This window comes from Saccostrea echinata, unplaced genomic scaffold, assembly GCF_033153115.1.
Source record: "Saccostrea echinata isolate AGI-Se365-2 ecotype Australia unplaced genomic scaffold, CSIRO_AGI_Sech_v1 ptg000005l, whole genome shotgun sequence".
NCBI classification, from domain to species: Eukaryota; Metazoa; Mollusca; class Bivalvia; order Ostreida; family Ostreidae; genus Saccostrea; species Saccostrea echinata.
In genome coordinates this window covers 9576775-9597500 of record NW_026889754.1, presented here as the reverse complement: position 1 = coordinate 9597500, position 20726 = coordinate 9576775, and the positions used below count along the sequence as shown (strand labels likewise).

The following is a 20726-nucleotide window of genomic DNA, read 5'->3' as shown; positions in this document are numbered from 1 at the left end:
AAAAACAAATGTTTGCTCGTAGAGTTGAATTATACATTTTTTATCACAGTGACGCAACAAAATCAGCAGACTCCTTTGCGGAGTTTGAGGAATTGTGGGTCAAAATGGGGGAGGAGTTGGAAAAGACTGCCTTTCCACCTCCGTAAGTGCAACTTTTCAAAACATTATCCTCAAATTACGTTATAAATTTTTAACGACATTTACTTTTTTAACTCCTTAGATGACATTTCCCTCTCAACCCCTTTTGTAATTATATTACAATAAAATATGTTCAAATCATTCTATCTCGTTCCCCACAAGATGAAACCTATTTGTTTTAGTTAAAGACTAGTGCATTTTCTTTAATAAATAAATGTTATACGTATTTTATTTTATACATTTTTTTCTCTCTTTATTAAAGTAACATTCCATCCCCTCCCTCTCCAAGTTACCACTCCACATTGCAACTCATAGGAGCAACAACACCTGTAGTAAATGAGTCTGAAAATTCGTCTTTGAGCGTACCATTTCAAAGGTTAAAATAATTGATTTAAACACGAACATATGTAACTGTAATTGTAAAATACGGGGTATTTTTCAAATGTTTTTTTAATAATGCGTATATAGTCTTTCATTTAAAAAACTGCTTTCAATACAAAAAAAAAGGAAAATTACTGCTTCTACTCTTAAAGTTGTTTAACGTAAGCAGAATGGCACTTAAATGTTATATTTTCTCTTATTTAGACCCTTAACCCCCACCCCTGAAAGTGAATTAAACTTTCATGGCAGCTTCGCACCAGCAGTTGAAAGTCCAAATGGTTATTCCCCTGCCGACGACTCAAACTACCCACCAACACTGAATTCTGGATTGGTGATTGATGAGGAGCCTTTATCATTTCGCGATGTAGAGGACTCCGTTTTGACCACTTTACGGTAATAAATTAATACCTTTTTTTCTTCTTTTGTTTAAGTAAACACCAAGTTTATATCTTTTTTTTTTTAATTTTTTCATTTTTCTAATTACTTAACTATTACCTTGATTACCATTGTATTTACACTATTGTAAAGTTAATACATAGGAAAAGTAATTCCCCCCGAAACCATCTATGTAATTTAAAAAGTAAACTTAGTAAATAACGTTTTTATTCATGTTAATTGTAGGCGAAGAAATCCAGAGAAACATCAACAATTAGAAAAACGGATGAGGGAGCCGTTAAAATCTGTCCAGAACTGTGAAGAGCAGATGATATTTGGAAAGAGTTACCAAGGATGTTGCACAAATAAAAATTATCATGAATTATTTGGAGAATCAGTTGCAGAAGTCGCACCAGAAAAGAGTAACATTTATGACCTTGTAAATTGTTTTCCAAGGACCTGTGTATCAGTTTTACTTATGGGTAGATTATTAGAGACTGTGTTCAAAATATCCACGTGTGTTCAATTTACATATCATAACATACAAAATTTTTTACTGAGAATTAACACTTTTATATTTTGTTGTATAAGATGAAGATGTATAATACATAATAAATCATAAATATGGTGTTGTTTTATTAAATCTGTAAGAAAAAAAGCTTACAACTACCAATATCTACAATTTACTTACTACATAAGGTTGTTGAATGGTTGTTCTTCTGACGAAAGAAGTGACTGTACAAATACTAACAGATTTTGGACTTTTTATACTTTGTATAGGGTGTGACCCTATTGAGAAGGATTCTTAGTTACGGTTGGTAAATCTAAATTTAGTTATACCCTTATACTGTTACTGTGGATACAGATGGCAATTCTAAATTTAGTTATACCCTTATACTGTTACTGTGGATACAGATGGCAATTCTAAATTTAGTTATACCCTTATACTGTTACTGTGGATACAGATGGCAATTCTAAATTTAGTTATACCCTTATACTGTTACTGTGGATACAGCTGTTGCGTTTGAACCAATCTATCATCTTAAAATTGGTGTTCATTTTACACTGTCTCTAGGTATACCTATAGCTCTTGGATCACCAACAGACTGCAGATGGTAAATTTAGTCTGAACTGCTGACTGTTGTTAGGTGTATGGTAGTTAATATATTCCAAAAATAAAATTAGCTGTTACTGGGTGAAAAGTTATGAACTACTACCCTCTTGACTGTGTACTACCCCCATGACTGTGTACTGTCCCCTTGACTGTGTACTACCCCCATGACTGTGTACTACCCCCATGACTGTGTACTGCCCCCCTTGACTGTGTACTACCCCCTTGACTGTGTACTGCCCCCTTGATTGTGACCTCAATTATGACCTATGTGGGTGGGGTCTGGAAAACCCCATGACGTCATCTTGACTGTATACTGACTGCACGTTATCCCCCTTACTACTAGTAAGTCAAACATCAAGTTTGACTGGTCAAAATTAATGGTTCCCAAGAAAAGGCCTTCTAACAAGAAATACACATTTGAAATATGAAAGCCCTGGCACCAACCGTTCAAAAGTTATGACCAAAGTTAAAGTCTTTCAAAAGTAGGTCAAACTCGAAGGTGAAAGGGTCAAAGTTGCTTGTATCCAAAGGAAGGTCTTGTCACAACGATTACATATGTGAAGTATGAAAGCCCTAGCACCAACCGTTCAAAAGTTATGGCAAAGGTTAAAGTTTTGCAAAAGTAGGTCAAACTCCAAGGTCAAGGTTTTTGGTATCCAAAGAATGCTCTTGTCCCAAGGTATACACATGTGAAATATGAAAGCTCTTGCATCAACGGTTTAAAAGTTATTGCTAAGATTAACGTTTTCTCAAAAGTAGGTCAAATTCCAAGGTCAAGGTCAAAGTTGCTGATATCTAAAGAAAGGTCTTTTCACAAGGTATGCACCTGTGAAGTTTGAAATCCCTGACAATAACTATTCAAAAGTTATGGCCAAGGTTAAAGTCTGAAAAAATATTGCAAAAGTGGATCAAACTCCAAGGTCAAATTTTATGGTACCCAAAGAAAGGTCTTTTTGCAAAGAAATACACATGTGAAATACGAAATTCATAGATCCAACCAATCAAAAGTTATGGGCAAGGTTAAAACTTTTGCGGACAAACAGACAGATGGACGGACAGGGCGAAAACGATATGCCCCCGAATCTTCGATTACGGGGACATAAAAATTACAGGCAAGACAACGGTTACAAGCTTTTACGGATGGACATATTAGTAATGTTCAAATCTTCAGAATTCCAAATTCAAACTAGAACTGTCCAAAAGGGACAAATAACCCCCGCTGGTTTTTTAGAGATGGTGCCAAATTACTAATATTTTATGGATCTAAGTGGTTATATTCCCAATTTTCCTATAAACATTTAGAGTAAAAATATAATTGCTCATTATATTTTCTAAATGAATGAAACCTTCCAGGTTTAGTAATGAGTATGTTATAAATTGTATACATATGCAACAGAAATACTAAGAGATTGTGTACTCTGAAGATGGGGAAAAATAAATATGTACCTACCAACCTACACTAATTTTTGCCCATGCTGTGGTAATGTATAATTTGGTTTTAGAAAGCGCCATTTGAAAGTGCTACATGACAATGCAAGCTATTTTTTAAATATAAATTGTAGGAAGGGTAAGGCATGCAGCAATATAGCAGCATTGTTGTTCGCACTGGATGACTTTGTTGCTAAGGGACTTAAAGATTTATCAGAGAACAGGACTCCTACAGAAAAATTGTGTCAATGGAACACACAAGCAAAGAGAAAGACAGAGCCTAAAACTATACACAACATCAGGATAGTCAAGTATGGGCATTAATGTGCAATACACATTTATTATTACATGATGTAGAATTGTAGGTACTTTTATGTTACTATGAAGTGGAGAAAACTAGACAATAGAGGGCCTTAATATTTAAGGAATGAATTTAATACTTCCCAATAAATACTGTTCTTGGGACAGTGTACAGTTTTTAAACCGTAAAGCAGTGTATAAAAATGCATAAATTGTTCCAACCCAATTTATACAAGTATAACTGGAGTATTTATAACTTGTGTGTTTTGAATTTATTCTAGCTGCCATAATGTGTAAAAAGAAATTAAATATCTTAATATTTGCCCTCTCAATGGCTTTGGTGTTAGGTATATGATATAAACGTCACACAACCACTGTTTTTGAAATATATGATTTTAAAATCTATTTTACTTCTCAGTCTATTGGATGTTAAAATAGGTTTAATTTACTTTTTTGCACACAACTCATGAATGGGAGGGGGGTCTTCTTAGCATTCTATCTAAATGCGTTTATCGTCCAAATAAAACCTTATTACGTTGAATTAATCAATAAGGTTTTATTTGGACATAGTACGGTTTGAAGAATGACCGACGTAAATGCTCGACAGCCAGATAATGATACCAATTAAATAAGTAAAACAAAACAATTTCAATTATAAATAATGTCATTATTTACTATTAATGGATAAATAAAAGTTAAAATTATTATGAGCATTTAGTTGTAATCTTCAGTTCTAATTCCCCTAAAATGTGCTCTGTATGGTCACCCCATCAAACCTATAAAGCAGACATATATACACATGACATAACATCCAGACACGTACAGCTGGCCCGTTAGAAGAGGGACAGTTTTCGGCTAGCATCAAAGACGGCGCTAGCGCCAGGGTGACTACTTTTAGAAAGAGGTGACAGGATTGAATTTTACGAAAGAATACCTTTTACCTCTATTCAATTAAAATATTTAAACTACTATTAATTTCATCATTGCGTGGACCCTGACTTTTTTGTCTACAATATGAACTTTTTAAACCCTTCAACACTATACCTACATAGACACTTCCAATGATCAGGGATAAGTGCCATTTTAATAATTGGGGGTGTTAAGTATTCCTTTCAAGGTTTTGGACAATTTTTAAGATACAAGTTCTATATTTGATGTATGTGGTATGAAAACCGATGTCAAAACCGCTGTCATCAATATTTAATTAATTAGAATCAAAGATAATAATGATAATATATTTTTCTATCCAACAAAAGAGTAGGCTCACTGGGGGCCGCCAGAGAAACCAAAAACCTCTCATTAACCTTATATTTAAACTTAGTTATCCGCCGAAACATGGCTGAAATATTGCCGACTCGGCGTTAAACAATAGACAATCAATCAGTCAATGATAATATCGTAATTTGTCTTTCCATCAATAATCCATTCCACCCCTTATTTGAACGTGTTATCTTTTATTATAAAAGGGATGAGCAGATGTTTTCGACTTTTATCTTTGGAACTTGTGGAAATCAGATAGACGATGCTCGTATTAGATCTTGTTTTGCTGGCGCACGCCAATGCACAATGTAAGATTAACGCAGGGACAATCCAGTGTAGGAACTTTGAGGAGTTTGAAGAGGGCAACTACCAGACTACAACCATCGCCATCATCAATAGACTTCGAGGGCTGTCGATATCAGAGATTCGTTGTCCTCCCCTCCAATGTGAACTGCGAGGGAGTTCAAAGAAACCCATGGACAACCATTCAGATCAATAGAGTTCAAAGAAACCCATGGACGACCATTCAGATCAATGGAGTTCAAAGAAACCCATTGACAACCATTCAGATCAATGGAGTTCAAACAAACCAATGGACGACCATTCAGATCAATGAAGTGACATGTAAGATAAATAGACTAATTGGGATTTTTTTGTCCCACTCATGAAATAATTTCCATATTCATCTACAAAACATTGATATCCTCTATATATGCGTTTCCATTTTCAGTAAAAGAAAATCCAAAATTTTTACCGATATCCTTAGTTTTGTGGGTAATGTGCCGCGCATTACTCTGCCTGACCAGTTTTGATCTCATTCAGGGAAATTTCCAGGCAATGAGCAGCCTGGAAAGACGCCAGTGGCCACTTGACTATTTACTAAAAGTATGGAGCCATTCTCAGTAAGAGTGAAATGTTTATTTTAAATACAATTTTAATACATCTATTGTTAATCTCTAGTAGAGCTCGTTTAGTGCGAACACAGATATAGCGAATTCACGTATATAGCGAAGGTCCCCGGCAAAATTCTTAATACTGAAGAAAAGTGGCAATTTTGTTGTGTATTAATGAATCAAAGTACTGAAAGTACTGAAAGCCGGGCTTTAATATGTTCGAGTGTATTGTCCAATCCTAAATTAGTACATATTTGAAAAATCTTTCTTTCTGACCATTGATATTTAACAGGTAGAGTTTGTATGATTATGATTAACAATAACCCATCTACCAATAATTAAAATTTACGGTCCAGAACCCAACGTTAAGACCCCAGGATAGGACTTGGTGATATTTTTAATGAAAATACATTTATACCTTTCTAAACATTAAGCTCACAATGGTTATGCATGGTAACAGTGCACTTTGAGTGGTTTTGCTGATTCATACAGGCACATATATAGTATCGGAGGAGCTAGGGGTGTCACCATTTTTCAAACATAAACTTTTACAATGGACAATGTACATTGAAAGGTTGATTGACTCTTCGCAATCAAATTTAAATTGGAACTTTCAACTCACTCTTCGTAATATAAACCAGGTATTTATCTCGAGCGACGAACAGATTTACTAAAAGCAAAATGGATAGTCTAATTTTAATTAGATTGTACCCATCATTTTATTGTAGCATATTAAAAGTATGGTAATTTGGTAATGAATTAATGAAATTCGAAATGTGAAAGTAAGTTGTAGCCCACCCCTACTCCTTCTCCAATAGGATTTTCGGGTTTGGACAATTCTCCTTTTTTCTGATAATGATACTACATGCCTGTATTAATCAGAAAAGAAATATTCTTTATTTTTGGTCCTCTAGGAAACCAGCTGCACGAAAATTATAATTATCTAATCTTTATGACATGAATATGAGTCTAGTTCTAGTTCCAGGTTCGGCCATAATGGTTATTGCCTGATAAAATCATGATGTATTCAGGTCTTTATGGCTCGTACATAGATGGCTCTTCATTCTGAACAGGAAACTAACCAACTTTTTCTGAAAAATTATAATGTGTTGTACTTAGATAAAGACTAATGAACATTTTTATATGTTGTTTTCTTTTAATTATATATTAACATAAACGATTTTTATTTCCCAGCACCCTTGAGAGCTTGCATGTGTTTTAAGACCATTTTTTTTGTTTGGAATGCGCGCGCACGCTCAATATACTGTAAAGCGCTTTGGGAGCACATGCGAGATGAATCCAAGGTGAGAAGTCTCGAACAAAATTTTCACATTCAAAACATACCATTGACTTTTCACCAAAAATTTGATCTGAATTTGTAAGCACAAAAATTTTCGACGCTAAATTGATTGTTAAATGGGTATAAATAATTTATATATTATACATAAACATATTCACATGAAATTTCTATCTTAAAGTTTACATTTTTATTTATTTATATTCCATGCTTCACAGAATATAAATCTTTATCCCAGTCATTTAAATTAATACTATTAAATTAAAATATTAACCAAATGGAATCGCATTGTTTATTTCATATTATGAAAGAAAACAAATAGTTTTGAACTTCATTTACATCACCTTTACACAAGATCTTAGTCGCTCGCGTGGAGTGGTAAGAGCGTCTGCTCTAGAGTCGCGAAGTAACAAGTTAATCCTTACGTCGCGGGTTCGAATCCCACTGTGGGACGTGGAGACCGGTCCTTCCGTTGAGACCGTATAAACCGAGGTCCCGTGTCGCAATAGGTGCTTGCATGAAAAAGATCCCTCACTGCTCAATGGCCGTAAGTGCCGAGTATAGGACAAACTTTGGAGCTCTCAACCGGCAAGTGGTAGTGTCTCCATATGAGTGAAAAAATTCTCGAGAGGGACGTTAAACAACATACAAACAAACAAACACAAGATCTTAACCATCATAAGGATTTTTGTTCGAAATTATTTATTAGAAAGGAGAAAGTTATTTTAATTGCATTCAGGGTTATCGAAGTAATACCGTATTTTCAAACCCTTTTCTTTAAACGCATTCAAATTTTAACTTTTTTATTTGAGCAGTAATATATTGAAAACATTACAGCATTACCAGTATTACAACTGTAAGATTAATCTTCATGAATATTTACATACATACATCATTAGGCTAAAGAAAATTTGTTTGTTTCCGGTTATACCCGACTGACCTCCTACACATTTTTTTTTTTCAGAAAATTACGAGTATCCGTAACTGTCGCACTTGTTTGCTGCAAGTAGTCGGTGTTCGCTGTTATTTTATGCCGTTAATATAATCATAAAATCATCTTTTTGCAATTATTTTGAAAGGAAAAAATTAATAAATTGTCTCCTGTTAAGCCGTTTTCACAAGATCAACCCTGAAAATATCAGCAGGAATTAACACGGTATCGTACCAAATTACATCTGATAAATGACCACCGATGTTTTTAAAATTCATTATTACATTAAATTTCTTGCCATTCAAGACACCTTAATGCTATACTGATCTTAAAAAACAATTACAGATATCACGACATTGTTAGTGAGCTTACTGCATGTTTATACATGCATCACGGACGTAAATTCAGACTAATTATACTCTAATATCAGTAAACGAACAAAAAATGTCATACATTTTTTTTTTAATTCTACCAATAACATATGGCTAGTGAGGAGAATATATAAGTCATTTGTTTTATTTAATGTCACTAATTTAAACATTTAAGGTCACTAATTTTAACTTTTAAGAAAACAATTTTTTACAAAAAATGTTCGTCTGTCAATTTCCAAACTTTTTTTTTAAAAAGAATGTTGAACCATATGGTTTGCTGATTTTTCTTTAGATATATTTGAATTAGAATTTAATTTTAAAAAAAATTATATTCATATTGGTTTAATAATTTATGTAATTCATAGTTAAAGAAATGCACATATTTTTAGAGATATTCTTAAAGTTTCAAACAAACAGTACTTTTATCGCCGACTAGATACACCAGATACACCATGTACAATTGTCAGGCGACCTTATTCAGGCATAACGCACATTAATTAATTCTTTAAACTCCAATTTACTTATCTATTTATTTGCTGAAAGACAAAACAGAGAATATAACCACTCACATAACATCGACGAAAACGATATGAAATATAGGCAACCTGTCGAAAAGCCCGCGCTTATTGAAAATAGTTCGCTTACAATATGCATTCAGAAGCGTATGTGCACAAATTGTTATATCACGATTACCCTAATAAAGTAAATATCTAATTCCTCTTTCAATTTAATTCTCAAACAAAAATATTGATCAATTAACAAATCCGTAGATTGAGATGTAAAAAATATTTGTTTAAGTATCGTCTTTCAATGTGACTATTTTGTTTATCGGAAGCGTCTGCTTTGACGCTGTTAGGTTTTTTGATTACTTTTCTGAACATGTGCTATTTATAGTAAGGCAGTCGATCACGATGCCTACAGCCAGGACTTTGCTTTCAGCAAAGCCCGGCTAAAAATATTGAATTTATAACCCAGAAAATTCAGAGTAGAAATGTTCGAAAGCAAAACCCACTCACAGTATTGTTAAGTCCGTGCTCAGTGGTGTGTGTAGAGTTTAACAATTGAACACACCCGGTGAGTCGTAAACATTAACAATAACAGAGCTCGTGCCCTGTTTACAAAAAATTGGGTAGAAAGAAATAAAGATCTCTGTTGTCTAAGTCTCTTAATTGTAATTTATGTCTGTCAAAATACATAGTTACTGGAACCAGCCTTTTATTTTTAAAATGAGTTTGATATAAAGGTATTAAGATCAATTTGATTTTGTATAATTAATTATGATAATTTTTTTTTTTCAACAATCAATTTGCAGAGTGTCATGTCTCACAAAGATGACAGATAGTTGCAAACTATTTTTTCAATGTAATTAAAAACACTGTAATTACTAGCATGTGACTAGTATTGATGTTTTATTAGGCTGCACCTTAGTTTCATTCATTAAAAAAAATATGAGTAATTAAATTTTCACTCTAAATGTTTAAGCAAATTGTTAACACCTCTCACATCTTGAAAACGTTAGTGATTTGGTACCTTCTCTGAAAAACCCAGCGGGGGGTATTTGTCCCTTTTGGACAGTTCTAGTTTCCCTTGGAAGTTCTCCCCCAATTAAAAGCCTGAAAGGCTTCACTGGCATCAACCATGAAAACAATTTCTAAACTTCTTTGAATTAAATTGCTGTATTCCCTTGCTCCCACACTTTCATGTGGAATAATGGTGGGTTAAGGAGGGAAATGTACGTTAAATCTCTAATTTACAGAAGTATCCTCACTCGGATTATTCTCCCAATGTTAAGCAGTACATTAACATGGCAAAAATAAACTTTTCATCATCTACTTCTTACAACTACATTCTTTGTTCCTCAGTATATTGGTACATTACCGGTATAACCTTTAAGTCTGGACAAGGTCACCTAAAAATTGAAATTACTGTTCCGAGGCCAGCACGCATCCGTTTTGAGGTAGCCGCATTCCAAATTTTATCGGTACTTTTGATAAAATAAAAAGTTGGTAAATGGTAATGTGGAAACTAATCTGGAAAAAAAGTTCCGCCCTCATTTTCCGTAGTTTAGTACTCGTATATCACTTCCGGTAGCCATTTTTAAAAGTGACTTGGCTACTTTGTTTAAAAATACATTCGAAGATTTGATAATGCCTACGATGTTCACACGTCAATAAGGAATGGATAATGCCAACCTTTTGATCAGATTTTAATATAGCTGAATTTTATTATTATTGTGATATAACATTGAATTTGTAGGACAGTATTCAATGAGGGAGTTGGCAGGATTCCAGTTCCCCAAGGCCAGGACTATTTCCCGAGGCGAAGCCGAGGGAAATAGTCCTGGTCGAGGGGAACTGTAATCTTGCTGACTTCCTCAATGATATACTTTTAACTGTTTTATAATACCGATACAAACGTAAAATTTAGAGGATTCAGATAGCGTGATTTCAATGCAGGGATTAGCTCACTGAACTAACACACGGGGATTAGTCCATTCACGTATCATACCAATGTTAAAGTAAAATCCAGAGGATTACCGATAACCGGGAATTAGCTTTCGAAGCAGGGTTTAGCTCACTTGACTAACGCACGGGAATTTGCCCATTTATAACGAATTCTAGGGAATAGGGATCTAAAGATCTAATGTTATATAGGGAATAATCATTAGAAGTATAATAATGAATATTATTGCGGACTTCACACCACCTTCAAAGGTTGAAGGCTCAATAAAGCAAACAGACGACAGTATTGGATGCCCAGATGGATGTTCAGACACGTTTACATCCTTTACAGCAATGCATGACCACTGTCTGATAGGAGAGCATCACTATAACCTGCAGCAGATGAGCACATATGATAAAGTAAAGCTAAAATGGTATGATGTATGTGTCAATCTATCAGAAAGCTTACAAGGGGATCATTTCAGATCATTAAGAAAAATTTTATTGAAGACAGATTCTGGCTTACTATACATATAAATGATTTATAACTTTAACTATATGATGTAAAAATATTTCTTGTGAGGTGACATGACACATATAACACTAGGCGGCTAGGTCTGGTAACACGAGCCTCCTGTGCTTGTGGATCTACGTCCATTATGTGTGCAAATGTTCACCATAAAGTACAAGCATATAAGCCTTGAAAATTCAGAAATAAATACTTTTGGTTGTTACAAGCAAAATGTGTCTAGAACTGTCCAAAAGGGACAAATACCCTCCGTTAAGTTTTTCAAAGAAGGTGCCAAAGCACTAATACTTTATGGATCTAAAAGGTGTTCACAATTTGATTAAACATTTAGAGTGAAAATCTAATTGCTCATTATATTTATTTAATGAATGAAACTAAAGCGCAGCCTAATACATAAATACTATTAATTACATTGTTTTTTTCTCATTACATTGAAAAAATAAATTGCAACTATCTGTCATCTTTGTGAGACATGACACTCTGTAAACTGATTGTTGAAAAACATCATATTTAATTATACAAAATCAAATTAAACTTTATAACTTTATATCAAATTCTTTTTTAAAAACAAGATGTGTTTGTGAAACACTTGTGCCCCCGTATGGCAGCTTATGGCGAAGGTTAAAGTTTCTCAAATGCAAGTCAAAATCCAGGCCAAAAGATAAAAAATGTTTCGAGGAAAATACCTGTGAAATTTGAAAAACCTAGCTGCAACTGTTCAAAAGTTATGGCGAAGGTTAAAGTTTTTTAAAAGTAAGTAAAACGTCAAGGTCAATATGGTTGGTATCCAAAGGAAGGTTTTGTCACAAGGATTGTGTATGTGAAGTATGAAACCCCTAGCATCAACCATTCAAAAGTTTTGGTCAAGGTTAAAGTTTTTCAAAAGTAAGTCAAAATCCTAGGTCAAGGTCAAAAGGTCAAAGTGGTTGGTATCCAAAAAAAGGTCTTGTCACAAGGATTACATATGTGAAGTATGAAAGCCCTAGCTCCAACCATTCAAAAGTTCCAGAGGAATGTCTTGCCACAAGGAATACACATGTGAAGTTTGAAACCCCAAGCACCAACTGTTCAGAAGTTATGGCCAAGGCTAAAGTTTTTCAAAAGTAGGTCAAACTCCAAGGTCAAGGTCAAAGTTGTTGGTATCCAAAGGAAGGCTACACAGGTGAAGTTTGAAACCCCAAGCACCAACTGTTCAGAAGTTATGGCCAAGATTAAAGTCTCGTAAAATTTTGCAAAAGTGGATCAAACTCTAAGGTCAAGGTCAAATATGATGGTAACCAAAGGTCTTGTCACAAGGAATACACATGTAAAATATGAAAGCTATAGCTTCAACCAATCAAAAGTTATGGGCAAGGTTATAGTTGACAACAGACAGACAGACAAACGGACGAACAGACAGACAGGACAAAAACAATATACCCCCGGGATCTTTCGATCCGGGGGCATAACAAAAGGCTTGGTCATCCAGTAACTATGTATTCGGACAGATTATAAACTAAAATTAAGAGAGTTAGAGAACAGAGATCTTTAATTCTTTCTGCCTAATTCCCAGGAGATACAGATAACACCTGCTTGATCAGAGATGCTCTAACAGCTTCCCACACTGAACTCATTATTAACTGTATGCATGAGGTTAACCTGATTGAAATTTCATCCTGGTAACTGCATGAGGGAGTTCATATCCAAGTATAACCCAGAGGAGAAAATGTTTGGAGGTCTTACACTTCATGGTCCCTGCAATCCTGTTGACTACATAGACAGTGACACAAGAAGTATATTAGATGCTGTGATTAAGTCCTTGGATCAAAGGTAATTTTAATTTCTACAGATACATAAGAATTATAACTGTCACTTAAAACTATTTTTTTTCCAATATCATTTATTGTTCAAAATAGAAATCTTGTAATGAAATAAATGACTATGTAGAAGTATAGATACGTTTAGTTAATTTGGCACAAAAACTTAATTAACAATTTATTTCCAGATTTGGCATGTTTAGAGAAAGTCCACTGAAGGATTTCAACACAGTATTTAACTTCAAACTTTGGCCGTCAGACAGAACCTCTCAAGCTTTTTATGGAAGAGAAGGTCTTGAAAAAATCATTAAATGTTTTGAACCAATATTTGGTGAAACGAAGAACTCAATTTTTCATGAATATCTTGATTTGAAAGTTTGTGTTGCACATTATAAAACTATGCCTCTTTATGAGGATTTTTTGCTAGTATCATGAAAATCATGAAATTGTACGTGCTTTGAATGGTTCTGTCAATTCTATTAAAATATACCCAAAGATGTGGAAAGATTTGACATGCTCGTGTGATTTACAGTAATATTAAAGAGAAAGTTCAGGACATACTTGTATCATCAACCCCACTCCGTAAAGGAATTAAATGGTATTTAATGACTCGAGTAGAATTTTCTCGTGAGAAAGAAGGCGTACATGAAACTGCAAAGCCTCATTTTCGGAGCATTACTTATGCTCACTTGTATGCAGAGGACTTTAATATACACCATTTAAACGAAGCCTTTCAAAAAATGTTCACTTCCAAAGAAGAATTCATTATGAAGGGTTCAGATTTGGTTTTATCCCAAGTTCTCTACGTTGATGTATGCTTTGTCCACTACTTACCTCTATAAGGCGGTAGTTACATTGCAGCACCAAACAAATTGCAAAATAGCAAATCTTTAGTTAACGTTAAAAATCGGGATCAGAAATGTTTTCTCTACTCGATTTTGGCAAAACTTTACCCTGCAAGACAACCCGTCAAAAGTAAGCAATTATCTTCAATATGCTGACAGACTGAACATGAAAGGAATACAATATCCAGTAAAAGTGTCGCAGATAGAAAAATTTGTAAACCAGAATCAAGTGTCAGTTAATGTTTTTGGATACGAGGGTCGAGAGATTTTCCCAATGCGTATTACAAAAAAGAAAAAAAAATATCACACGTAGATCTTCTTTATTTAAAAACAAGGATCAGGTTCACTACTGTTTGATAAAAAATCTAAACAGATTTTTGTATCGAACGTCTGGAGAGATTTTTGCCACTCAAAACATTACTGTCCATATTGTTTACATGTGTTCGTTAAACAAACACGTTGACTTTTGTATGGCTCTTGGAGAACAAAAAATTGAGATGCCTGTACCAGGCGAAAATGATGTTTTACAGTTCACCGAAATTGCAAAGCAGTTAAAAGTTCCATTTACAATATATGCCGATTTCGAAACGTACGTAAAACCCATTCAGACGTGTGATCTCGATCCCAATTCATCACATACTACCAATTTGTCAGAATTCGAACCTTGTAGTTTCGCATATCAAGTTATATCCAGCGACATTAGATATACCAAAAAACCAGTTATATACCGCGGGGAAAATGTAGTAGAAACATTTCTTAATATGGTTTTAAAAGAAGAGGAAGAATACTTAAGTTACTGAAACGAATAGAACCCATGGAAATAAGCGATGAAATAGAAAAACAATTTAAAGAAGCTACAACTTGTCATATATGCGGTTTAGCTTTTGGCAGTAATTCAACCATGATCACGTGAGTGGAAAAGTGTTTGGAATTGCACATTGAGACTGTAACTTACAGTTTAAACAGGTGGAATTTATTCCAATTATTCTGCATAACGTGAGAGGCTTCGATGGACATTTAATCATGCAGAAATTGGGTCTATTCAAGAATAAAAAGCTTAGTGTCATTGCCAATTCAAACGAGAGATACGTGACGTTTAGCCTAGGTAGCTTGCGATATATTGATTCGTCCCAATTTCTATCGTCTTCCTTAGATACTTTAGTGCAAAACCTCAAATCAAGTGGAGATGCACATTTTAAATACTTTAGCAGACATTTCAAAACCGAAAAAGAAAAGAAATTGCTTTTAAGAAGAGGTGTTTACCCGTACTCTTTTGTCACCGATGCATCAAAATTTATGACAAAACAATTGCGTCCAAAATCATCGTTTTACAATTCTCTGAGCAAAACTAACATATCCGATGAAGAATACGAACATGCACAGCAAGTATGGGATGCAATGAGGATGATAACAATGGGTGACTATCACGATTTATACCTACTATGTGATGTCATTTTGTTAGCTGATGTTTTTGAAAGGTTTAGAGAAGTATCAATAGAGAGCTTTAATCTAGATCTAGCACAATACTTTACATTGGCGGGTATGTGTTGGAGTGCCTGTTTAAAAATGACAAAGGTAGAATTGGAACTACTGACAGACATTGATCAATACCAAATGATTGAAAAGTGTATACGAGGAGGTGTAGCCATGATGACAACTCGACATGCTGAGGACAACAATCCATACATACCAGAAACGTTTGATGAAAATGAGCCAAAAAGGTATTAGGGCTACTTCAACATGAACAATCTTTACGGGGGTGCCATGCTAGAACCGCTGGCTATTGGAGACTTTGGTTGGTTGACTGACAATGAAATATCTCAACTCAACGTTATGAATATACAAAAAAATAACGACATTGGGTATATTCTAGAAGTCACTTTAGGCTATCCAGAAAATCTGCATGATCTTCATTCAGTCTTACCATTAGCGCCAGAATCTATAACAGTGTGTGTTGACGACTTATCTCTATATTGTCGAGAAGAGTTTCAAAAAAATAATAAAACGAAAGGAATTGTTTCAAAAAACTTAATACCAACTCTTCTCAAAAAAGAGAAGTATGTGCTACACTATCGCAATCTACAATTTTTCCTTCAACAAGGACTTGTACTAGATCAAATTCATAGAGTTATTCGCTTCAAACAAAATGCATGCCTCAAACCCTACATTGAATACAACACCAACAAAAGAAGACAAGCTAAGAGCGATTTCGAAGTGAAATTGTACAAAGACTACAACAACATAGTGTTCGGGTAAATAATTTTTAAATGCAACACCATTTCGTTTCAAATTATTGAATAATTTATCATTTCTGTAATTATAATGTTTATTTCCCCCTTTTTTAGGAAAACGATGGAAAATATACGAAATAGGATGAATTTAAATTGATCAATACACAAAAGGGTTTACGAAAAATTGATCGCCAAGCCAAGTTTTGAAAATTTCACTATTTTTAAAAAACACTTGGTTGTGTAAAAAACAAGAAGATTAAGTTGCTACTAAACAAACCAATCTACACCGGAATGACTGTTTTAGACCTGTCCAAACTATTCATGTATCAATTTCATTATGGATATGTCAAGAAACAGTATGGTGACAGGGCAACGTTGCTAATGACGGACACCGACTCCTTATTTTACAAGTTTCAAACGGAAGATTTGTTTCAAGACATGGCTCGAAATAAAGAGTTATTTGATACATCCAACTACCCAAAGAACCATTTTCTTTATAGCGAGACAAACAAGAAATTAGTTGGGAAGATGAAAGACGAAACCGGAGGTATGTATTAATTTGATTCACGTGGAATGTTCTTATGTACTTTAAACGATTGAACTAAAACTTTCGTCATAATTATGTTTACAGGGTATCCCGTAAAAGAATTTGTGGGACTGAGAGCTAAAATGTATTCATTTTTAAAAAAGGCAAAGGGAATTGCCAAAGCTATTGTCGCCAAGGAATTAAACCATCTCCATTACAAGAATTGTCTTTTTGAACAACAACGATGCAGACATATGATGCAGAACATTCGTAGTGACAATCATATCTTGTATCTAAAATCCATCAATAAAATATCATTGTCACCTTTCGATGATAAACGATGGTGGTTAGCTCCATTTGGAGTCGACAGCTTCTCCTATGGACATTATAAAATTGACAAATGATGAAACAAACAAAATGTCTAGTTGAATTCTACTTTTATTTGAAATGCGTGGACAATGTATTATATAATTATAATAGGTTAATTTGTATATATTTACTTATGCTTATTTATAAAGAAAGAATGATATTTAGTTTACTGAACATGTAAATTCAATTCATTTTTTCAAGTGCTTTTCTTTTATTTTACTAATGAAATGATTGAGATTTTTCAAAAAAATCATTCTTTCTTTTAAGAACCATAAATGTTACTTTGCTTACTTATTAAAATTATTAAACTAAAATCTTGTTGAATTTCTCATAGGAGGTTAATGCTGATGGTTTTTTCTAATTTTCATTTTAAGAATTCAAATACTATTCTACTTTCAACAAATTGACAATGGCATAAAAACCATTTAAAGTATACCTAACAAGAGGCCCAAGGGCCTTAACGGTCACCTGAGTACAATACAATTTAGAGGATCCCTAAACTGATAAATGAAGCTTTGTTTCCCAAAAGCAAGAAAAATGGTATGATTAGCATCAACAAAATAATTAGTCTAGTATCTCTCTGCCCCCCCCCCCTTATCACTATTACCATGCAGACTATTAACAAAATGTCTATTATTTAACCCCATATTATTACTTCTCACAATGGCCTCTCTTGGCCTTTGAAGAACATTTAAAAAGATAAGTTATTTTTGTCTCATTTTGATTCATCTATTATTTCCAAGTTATTAAAACTATGAAAGTACTTTTTTTTATTATACAATAAATTTTCTTGCATAATTCTCTTATTCTATTAATCTTTCAAATACATTACTTACATTGATTAATTTATCAAAGATGAATGGCAAAGGGGAATAACTTTGCTCAGCAGAATACAAGTTAATAGAGCCCTGGCCAGGAACAGAACACTTGACTAAATGGTCCAGGTGTTCAAAATTCTGGTAAAAATACCCTTGCATATTAAAACTTTTACTCTGTTTGCCTTGAACATTCCCAGAAGCATAGAAGATTTTCAAAGAAATGCATTTTCTCCATATTATTAAATAAAGCCCCATCCTTACACCAGAACATCTGACCCATTGGCCACGAACTCACAATTCTGGAAGAAGCACCCTTTCTCATCATAACTATACACTTGTTTCTTTACTTTATAACCAGTAATAGAAAAAATATTTTAAAAGAAATTAGGCATTTTCACTATATAATCAATAGAGCTCTCCTCCCCCCCCCCCCCCTCACCAGAACCCCTGACCCAGGGGCCATGAATTTCACAATTTTGGAAGAGGCATTCTTCCTTATCATAACCATGCACTTCCTTTGTTTGAAAAATACCCAGGAGCAGAGAAGATGATTTTGAAAAAATTCATGCCTTTTCCCTATATTATCAATAGAGCCCCGCCCTAACACCAGAACCCCTGACCTAGGGGCCATAAAATTCATAATTTCTGAGGAGGCAGCCATGCTCATCATAACTATGTACTTAGTTTATTTAATACCCAGGAGCAAATGAAGAAGATTTTCAAAGAATTAATGCATTTTCACTATATAATCAATAGAACCCCGCCCTAACACCAGAACCCCTGACCCTGGGGCCATGAATTTCACAATTTTGGAAGAGGCACTCTTGCTCATCATAACTATGTACTAAGTTACATTATTTAATACCCAGGAGCAGAGAAGAAGATTTTCAAAGAATTAATGCATTTTCACTATATAATCAATAAAGCCCCGCCCTAACAACAGAACCCCTGACCCTGGGGCCAGGAATGTCACAATTTTGGGAGAGGCACTCTTGCTCATCATAACTATGTACTAAGTTACTTTATTTAATACCCAAGAGCAGAGAAGAAGATTTTCAAAGAATTAATGAATTTTCATTATATAATCAATAGAGCCCCGCCCTTACACCAGAACCCCTGACCCTGGGGCCATGAATTTCACAATTTTGGAAGAGGCACTCTTGCTCATCATAACTATGTACTTAGTTAGTTTATTTAATACCCAGGAGCAGAGAAGAGGATTTTCAAAGAATTAATGCATTTTCACTATATAATCAATACAGCCCCGCCCTAGCACCAGAACCCCTGACCCTGGGGCCATGAATTTCACAATTTTGGAAGAGGCACTCTTGCTCTTCATAACTATGAACTTAGTTACTTTATTTAATACCCAGGAGCAGAGAAGAAGATTTTTAAAGAAATAATGCACTTTCACTATATGATCTATATAGCCCCACCCTAGCACCAGAACCCCTGACCCTGGGGCCATGAATTTCACAATTTTGATAGAGGGCTCAATGCTCATTACGATCATGCCAACAGTTTGACTGCTTGATGTCCAGGAGTAAAGAAGAAGATTTTTAAAGATTGCATTATTTTTGGTGGTTTTAGCCCCACCCCCTAGGCCCAAGGGGTGATTGACCATGAAATTCACAATTTGTGATCCCCTTCATCCATAGATGCTATATGCCAAATTTGGTTGAAATTGGTTAAGTGGTTTCAGTGAAGAAACTAAAAATGTTCAAATGTTAACACACGACGCACACCGCACGACGCACGCCGACGGACGAGATCGGATAGCAATAGGTCACCTGAGTGACTCAGGTGACCTAAAAATGCTTATGCATGAAGACAACGTTTCGCCGTTATACTTAATACATAATTTTTCATAATTTCGCATTGCTCTTTTAATTTCATAAACTCGTCAGAATGATTTTCTGCTTGGTTAAAAAGTTCAGTGGCGTGAATAAGAACATTTTCAAAGTCTTGAAATTATGTCAATGACATCTTTACTTTCCCACAACGGTTACAGTTCTACAATTTAACAAACTGACAATGGTATATATAAAAAACATTAATATAGGAAGACAATTTATCAACGTAATATCTTTATAACTTCGGATTGTTCTAGTGATTTCTTAAATACTTAACTTTTCCTACTGGTCCTAGTACAATTCAATGTTATACAGGGAATACATAAATCGTTCTATACAATTAATGAAACTTTTTCTATATAGAGCATGACTGTATGAAAGGTACATAATCGATAAAACAGGAACGCACGATTTAAGAACACTAAAATAAGTAACAAATTTGTTAAAGTAAGCAATTTGTTAATGAAATCATTCTGATCGAAAAAGTTTCATTTTACACATTACACGAATACTATTATATATTTTTAATAAATGTCAGTATCCCCGTTTTTTTTCCTTTAGAACTCGTCGTCAGCATCAAATTCCGCCACACGCTTCTTTTAGCGTGATGTCATCACAAGCCATTGATTGAAAAAAAAAATCGCTGCAAAGAGCTGGAAGACAAGATTTACTGGGTTTTGAGTCATTACGAATGGAAGAAGAACTTTAAGAAGAAACTTACAAATTCTATTTTTTTTTATATTTTATTTTAAAGGTTTAGTCAGTCTCCTCTGCATTATTTTGCGTCAGCTAAAACGAGTACATAGTTGTTTAATTGACATTTATAATAT

General features: G+C 34.2%; 2 protein-coding genes across 2 annotated transcripts in view; both read left to right on the top strand.

The window, feature by feature from the left end:
- LOC133179630 (uncharacterized) overlaps positions 1-3760 on the top strand; it is a 3880-nt gene extending 120 nt beyond the window's left edge. Inside the window, exons 1-6 of the mRNA XM_061314336.1 lie at positions 1-142; positions 401-514; positions 724-912; positions 1141-1316; positions 1910-2009; positions 3571-3760. The exon at positions 1-142 is cut by the window's left edge and continues 120 nt beyond it. Of these exons, the coding sequence (XP_061170320.1) occupies positions 9-142; positions 401-514; positions 724-912; positions 1141-1316; positions 1910-2009; positions 3571-3760 (903 nt within the window). The 5' untranslated portion in view covers positions 1-8. The remainder of the gene's footprint in view (positions 143-400; positions 515-723; positions 913-1140; positions 1317-1909; positions 2010-3570) is intronic.
- Positions 3761-16621: 12861 nt separating this feature from the next.
- Positions 16622-17260, top strand: LOC133180039 (uncharacterized). Its single transcript, XM_061314651.1, has 2 exons — positions 16622-16877; positions 16962-17260. Exons 1-2 carry the CDS (start codon positions 16622-16624, stop codon positions 17258-17260), a joined length of 555 nt encoding a protein of 184 aa, XP_061170635.1.
- Positions 17261-20726: the final 3466 nt, after the last annotated feature.

What these genes read in the sequence shown, in the direction of transcription:
- LOC133180039 (XM_061314651.1), top strand. Translation starts at nt 16,622, where the DNA reads ATGACTGTTTTAGACCTGTCCAAACTATTCATGTATCAATTTCATTAT. An exon ending in GATGAAAGACGAAACCGGAG is followed by an intron (nt 16,878 to 16,961) that starts GTATGTATTAAT and finishes TTATGTTTACAG; the next exon opens with GGTATCCCGTAAAAGAATTT.